The sequence below is a fragment of the Tigriopus californicus genome, chromosome 9 (genome assembly GCF_007210705.1).
Source record: "Tigriopus californicus strain San Diego chromosome 9, Tcal_SD_v2.1, whole genome shotgun sequence".
NCBI lineage: Eukaryota > Metazoa > Arthropoda > Copepoda > Harpacticoida > Harpacticidae > Tigriopus > Tigriopus californicus.
The window spans coordinates 5,805,057-5,812,414 of record NC_081448.1 but is presented as its reverse complement, the minus strand read 5'-3'; the positions used below and the strand labels follow the sequence as shown (position 1 = coordinate 5,812,414).

General features: G+C 38.0%; 1 protein-coding gene across 1 annotated transcript; it reads right to left on the bottom strand.

Moving 5' to 3' along the window:
* Positions 1 to 928: 928 nt before the first annotated feature.
* Positions 929 to 2,867, bottom strand: LOC131886818 (gamma-aminobutyric acid receptor subunit gamma-1-like). Its single transcript, XM_059235231.1, has one exon. The coding sequence runs from the start codon at positions 2,753 to 2,755 to the stop codon at positions 1,337 to 1,339; it is 1,419 nt and encodes a 472-aa protein (XP_059091214.1). The 5' UTR covers positions 2,756 to 2,867; the 3' UTR covers positions 929 to 1,336.
* Positions 2,868 to 7,358: the final 4,491 nt, after the last annotated feature.

The following is a 7,358-nucleotide window of genomic DNA, read 5'->3' as shown; positions in this document are numbered from 1 at the left end:
GTTTAGTTAATAGAAAATAAGAGTATGGTCTACAAGTTGGGGTCTTAGAGTTGGACAAAGGTTGCTGTTGGTCATCTGGGGATAGAGTTGAAATTTCCACTGGCATTTTACATCTGTCTTTTACAAGTCTCTCACAGATCGCAGAAAATTGGAGCAGGTTTCAAGTCGAAACTATGAGCCTGTGAGGCTCGAACTGTGTTATGAGTCGCAGTTTTATCGACACATTGTGCGAAAATCTGTGTCTTGCAACTGGATCAAAAGACTATGGTCCTCCCCTGGTGCTTCAATATCGTGAGAAAAAGACCTGGAATGTTACCTTGTTTATTGTTACAAAAGCCTGATTTTGTGTTGTAGAATTCATCTGTGATACTGTCATCCTCTTCCTTTCAATAATTCACAAGGATTACTCTATAATATCCATTAAAAGTCATTCTTTACACGTGCAAGAGCACAGCGCTCTCTTTTTTGTGTCTCCCACGGCGCAACTAATATGAGAGGTTGCAGAAAGTCAGCTCGTGCGTAACACCCTCTATTCGGACATTTAGGCAAGCGTTGGTACCAGCAAACAAACTTGCCTGCCAATGCCAGTGATGCAAAATTGGCGTTTCAAATTGGTTTCAACAAAGCTGACCTTTCCTCATATAGCAATGCGAAAGTTGGGTCAGCTTCTAAAAAACGTGTTTGAAGCCCCAAACTTGCATCCCTGACACTGGTACCAGCAAACAAACGAACCTGCCAGAGCTTGCCTAAACGTCCCCATAACTTCGCACATATGACTAGGAGCCTGTTTGTTTCCATAACTTTTTTATGACTCTTCGAGCGATTAGATCAATATTCTTTTCTGGCTTAAAGCTCTATTCTGGCTCTTGAGTTCGAGCAGAATACGACATTGGAAAATGGCAGAGTGGATCCGTTCAAAGAGTAGGGAAACATGTTGACATTCATTAATTTATTACCACTCAGAATTATTCAAAAAGATGAAGGAAGTCTTTGGGGTTTTGATAAATGTCTTGGTAGTTGAACATTCTTTTAAAGTCAGAGCAGCTGCTTACACATATCAGTTATTCAAGACAAGTAATCTTGATACTCCTTACGTTTAGTTGTAGCTTTCGTGAAATCCGAGAGAAAACTATAGTAAAAGGCATGAATTATTCTCTTCAAAAAATGCAGCCATTAATTTTGATGAATTATATTGTTCTTTTTTAAGTCACTTCAGGTGATTCAGCTTAAAAGCATGTGCATCATATGGGCAAAGCCATAAGTTTTTTGGAAAAAAATGACGTTGATTTTACTCAACTTTCAATGAATTATGGAATCATTCAAGATCTATGTCATTTTACATCCGAACTTTCATAACATTTAGAGCTTTCTTGGTTACATTGCTTGGATTGTCAAAAACCTGCGTAGATGTCACATATCCAACAAATATGACAAAAAATGTGGAGAAAAAGAAGGGTAAAATAATTTTGGCCCACCGTTCCATCATGTAGGCAATCTTGAGAGACCTTGCCACATTTTTCTTATCTAGTGAAAACTCCTTTTGGGATTTGACTTTCTTTGGTTTGGTATGGTTGTCACGTGATCCAACTTCTGTAACCATTTCCTTTAAGGCTGATGCTTGAGTCAAACTGATAACAAGACAAAATTCGACTAAAATTGAAAACGTGAATGCAAAACAGGTTATGAGCCAAATATCAATCGCCTTCAAATAAGACGTTCGAGGAGCCTTTTCCAAGGCTCCATTGATCATAGACATGTGAGTCAAACATGTTGTGATGGCTAATGTCATTCGCCCTGGAATCTGGTTACTTGGAACCCACAAAGATCCAAAGCTGGCCAAAACCATGAGGATAGAGGGGATCATAGTTTGAACGATGAAACTCGTCGTGTACCGCTTGAATTCGAACATGATTTTTACGTAGTTTTTTATCTCCTTGTCCCAGTTCTCCTCTACATAGATTTCCGTGTTCCAATTGCCCATTCTCTTGTCTTTGACAGTCGCTAATCGTTCCAATCGATTAGGGGGATGCTGCCAGACCATGCATAATGATCCATTGAAAGGAACCCTAGACTTGGGCGCAATAAAGATAAGAGGACATTCTTGCTTATCGAACGGAAACATCGAGAAGTCCAAGGGGCACTTGACTTTGTATTTGATCTTTCCATAGAAGGTGACTTTTCCAGTGCAACCATTGACTAATGCCTTTTTCATGGTGAACAGAAAATCTCGATCAATCACTTTTTGCAAACGCAATACTTCCAACAATGGAGTCCACAAAATGGCCTCGATTTGTGAAACGGCCCAACTTGTTTCGAATTTGGAACATGCGTCGTCGTCCGTTAAATTCGTGATCTTTCGACATTGCTGCAACATCTTCAGTCTAGAATCGATCCATGAAATCCCGATTGTATTGGAAACCTCCAAGGTGCTGTCTTGATCTTCCAGAATGATGTCCTCTTCCAAGGTTAAAGAAAAGAAGATATTTAAACAAAGGCTAGGATCGTGTGAACTAAGCAAGGGTGGTCTTGACGCTTGGTATTCCGCCTCCAAGATATCTTTGGCCAACATTAGAGGATTGATAGCTAGGTCAAATGGCCAATATTGACAGGATCGTCTGGATAGACGATCTGAGACGGACTCATTAGGTTCAGAACCACTTTGGTTCCCTTTGGGTACTTGAACATTAGATTCACCATTCAAATGAAGCATCATGCTTATTATAAGAACCAAGGCGATTCCTCTCTTACAAATCATATTCCACCTTTGTTGATTCGGAGCACTCACCTCTCTGCAGGAAAAACAATGGAAAATAGACTGGAAATGGGAATTATTAGCATTAGTAACTTTTGGTTCTGCCCAATCATATCGACACAAACCCCGACCTGATCATTCTGCCTTTTTAAATATGATGTCCTTCTAAACAAAACCAAGGATATTTCTGACATTTTGAAACGCACGATAACAACGTACATTATTGAATGAATTACAACAAATCATCAATCTCAATCTCAAGCCCAAGCCCAACATGTAGTTACTCTGAATGGTTTCCTTATTTTCTTGTTTGGTCGGGAAAAGTCGACGAACTCCACTCGCTTCCAATTACAAATAGCTTGAACCAAAATGGTTGTCGTAGATTGCTGAATATGCCCATAAAAAAAATAATGCATGCGTGAATTTTGATAAGCTTCCAGAAGCCCAAGAATTTTGGCGGCATTAACTTATCAAAATGTTATTAATATTGTTCAACACCCAAAGAACTCCCCTCTGCTAGTGTGGTTGCGGGGTAACAATCAACATCGATACAATCATGAATTGATGTAAAGTGCACGATTTTTGCAATAGTATCTTTATTAATTTGGGAACATTAAAATACAAGCCATAATACTTTATGCAATGTGTCTGAAAGACTCCAGATAGGCCAAGCATGATGTGACTTTTCGGCAATTTCCTTGAAACACTGTCGATTCAAGATCAGATGATTAGATTACAGCTTCTTGCAACGTTTTGACTTTCCGTTTGTATTTCAGATATCATAAGAAAACTCGATCAATATTGTTAATTTATTTTTTCATTGCTGCCAGTGTTGTAAACTCTTTCGACTTTTTCTGTGAGAAAATTTCAACTATTTATTCGAAAGCCTCTATATTACAAGGCACATGAACGTATGAACCAAGAAGAACAGTCTCTAAGCAAACTGATATGCAGACGATTATCGACTTAGAGAAATAATGGCATTTCTCCCAGTAAAAGTGACGCCCATCATACCTCATTTTACCTTATCGTAGGTAGCTTCGGGGTAATTATTCTTTTTTGATAGCGTCAGGAAAAGCACAGGCTTTCCTAAGGATTAGGGGTCAGACAGATATTTTACACAAGTTGAATTGACTTCCTAACTAATTCAGTAATTTTGGGATTTGTTGAATGTTTAGACATTTTGTAACATTAAAATAACCCAAATAAGAGAATTATCCATACTATATTGAAAATTTGACAGAAAGCCGTTTCCGAATGACATGTTGACATAAATTAATGTACACGTAATTATTGCACTTGTGCTAGCTCTATTTTAGTTTGATCCTATTCTTTCATCACCATTCATAAAAAAACTTCACATGTTTTGGTCAGTTTAAATTGGAGTTAAGGTCAAATATTAATCTTGTGGTACTGTTTCTGACTTTTACCATGAGTTTTCTGTATTATAATTTCATGTTTGATTGATTTGCTTACAATCAGAAGACTGAACTTTCAAACCGTGCATCTATTTTGTCCTATATTAGGATTATAGAACGCATTGAAATATGAACTTTAACTTAGAAGCTTTAGGTATGAGTTTGCAGTAAAATTTCAATTTTTGATAATCAAATGCAAATATTAACTTGTTTTTTTTTCTTCCCAATCAGCAATACAGTAAGCCATTGAAGAAAAGAATATTCAGCCAATTTTTGCCGAGTAAAGCTACCAAAATGCTTCAATAACCAATCGAATTTTTACTTTTTTCACTCATTTATATCGTTTTGATAGCTTTTTGACTAAAATTTAAAACCAAGAAAGTAAACAAATTTGACTAAAATTCACAAGCCAGAAAGTAAGCAAATTTGAGCGCAATAATTGCCGACCCTTACCAATGAATTATCGGTGATTACTTTGCTTCGTTATTATTTCATCGTTTGAGCAGATTAACGATAATTTCTGGCGTATCTAATCAAATATATTAAAAGCGGAACATGTGACAAGATGGGCGCGCCCATAATTTTCTAAACTATTTGGTATAACCCTCGCTCCGGAATGGCTCAGGCAAAGTCGAGCCCCAAACGACAAGTAATAATTGGTTCTCATAGAATAACCAAATGTTAGAATAACATACCATCAACAAAATTAAGTGGTTTCATTCGCTGACTCGTGGCAATTGGATAGAGTGCGACTTCCCATTACTGTCATGTTCTCGTTTCATTGATACAGGAAAATGTCTTGTCTAATCAAAAGAATGGAATTTATTGAGTAAATAGGTTTTTACCGTTAGAACAATTTTTTTTCTATCATTTGAGTTGGAATGAAATGATGAACATTTTATGCAGTAGAATGATCAGTAATTTACTGTAGAGGTTTTACCTCTCTGAGTCAATCAAACCAGAGGCCAGTTAATTAAAGCTCGTACCTTGGACGTTAACCGGTATGAAACTACACTGGCCAAAGAGGTGAGCAAGTGCTCATTCTGCGTAAGGTCCAAGCCTTAACTCAGAGGTACGAGCGTTTAAAAAACTCGCCTCAGGGTGCTACTTGAACAACAGGCTCACCCAGTAGTAGAGATGTAAAGAGCCAAGAATTTTAGGGCTGAGTTGAGCTAAGAGGAAAGTGGCTCATTTCGAGCTGAGCTGGGTTGACAGCTTTCAACTCACGAGCTGGGCTGGGCCAAAAAAGAACGTTTCGGGCTGGGCTGAGCCATGGAGTACTCAATGGCTAGCTTGATAGGGTTAATATTTCGAGCCAAGTCTGAGCTGGGCCAAATCCGAGCTGGCTCATGATCGAGTTGACCCACGTCTGGGCTGAGCTATGTCTGAGTTGAGCTAGATCTGGGTTGGATCAGAGAGACCTTGGGTGGGTAAACCAATAGACCACAGATCATATAACGACTAGATGTCGCATCGGCCCGACCTCAGTGCAGAGGAAAATGGATTTTGTGTCAACAACTCTGTACACCAAAAAAGAGGAGGGTGACTGCCTGATCAGTACTAACGACCTACAACCGCTGGGCCTTCAACGAACGCTATCAGTGACAAGCTCACTCTGAATCCGGCCACGCTGGCGGATGAAAAAGTATGAGTCACTGTACACCAAAATTTATGTACCAGCTGATGAAGGCAAGTGTTCGCATTTTTCCTTGCGCTATGCGAGGTCTAGTCATTATATGGTCTGTGCAATAGACCTATTGGCCAGTATAGCTTCTGATTCTCGTGTCACGTAGCACCAAAAAATTGTCTTAGCACAACTACGTGTTTAAAAGATGCAAAAAAAGATAGAAGGCCTCAAAGCACAAGTTTATTTACATTTATTGAGGATATGATAACCTCTTGCGTATATTCATGATATGTGCTATCATTGTATGCCAGAGCTGAGGCTTTTTTTCATCCTTCCCTTGATTGCTTCAATAATTTGAATTTGAAATGCTTTCTTAATCGTTCAACGCTGAGGTACCTGAGCCTAGCTTTTTTAAGCCAAGGAGTGAATCTTAGATTCAGAAAAAGTCGTACTATTCTACAAATGTTGGATCTTTTCTTTATCTAAGATTCACTCTTTGGCTCTAAAAAAACGGGCTCTGGTTTGTGACAATACGATTCAAATCAGTTTTTGCTTGTTGTTATGCTCTTGTTAAATGTATCTCTTCAAATTCTTTGGCTCAATGTTTAAGCGTCTTTGACGAAGTCCTGACGCCAAAATTTGTAGTTCCCCTTTCTGATAAAATTGATAGCAAATAATTTTCTTTGTATGAACTCGTTTTCAAATACATACGTAAAATGTAAAGAGATCATCAGACGTCTTATTTTAAAACAGTTCATGTGAAAATATTTTGGTGTTTGTGCCACAAATAGCTGCAATTCTGTAGTGGAAGCAAAATCCTTCTGAAATAGACAACGCCAATTTTGCAAAAATGAGGTTTGGGACCTCTCTTTTATCAAGGTTTTATTGCGGTTTCATCGAATAAGAAATTGAAAAACAACCAAATTGTTGATTGCAAGAGACCTTCCATTATCATATATAATGTTTCCTTTGCTTGTCTTCCAATCCTAGACATTAGCTGGCAAACTGGGATGGGCCAGAGCTGAGCTCCGTTGCGTTTGGTCTGGGCCAAGGACACTAAAGCAAGGAAACGCCACTTTTTAGTGATCACCAAACCTTTCCCGCCAACTAAGGCCTAAACTTTTGCGGCTGACATTTTTGAATGTCAAGTATTGGCATAATTATTGAACAAAATATGAGACTAATATCATTTTTGTAGCCAATGGTGGTATGTGCTTAAAACCAGGCATTTAGATAAACTCAAAATGACTTTAAACATGTCTTAAAGTACAACAACTGAAAAGTGCTAATTAGGTTTTCTTGATAAAGCAAGAATTTGCTTGAAGCACAATCAATCAATTCTGTTTTGCCAATAATATTATTTGTAGAAAATTGTTTCAGAAACATCTTGATCAAATTTCAAGTAATTTGACGCTTTTGTTATGAAACTATGGTTCTCACTCTAGGCATGGCCCTCAATCCAAAAGTAGACATACTGTAGCTCTGAGCTACAAATTGTTCTTTAAACTCATGTAGATGCTTCATAATCATGAAATAATAATTTCAAGAGATATGGCACCTG

Bases quoted from the DNA above. Each gene is read 5' to 3' on its own strand.
- LOC131886818 (XM_059235231.1), bottom strand. From the start codon at position 2,755: ATGATTTGTAAGAGAGGAATCGCCTTGGTTCTTATAATAAGCATGATG.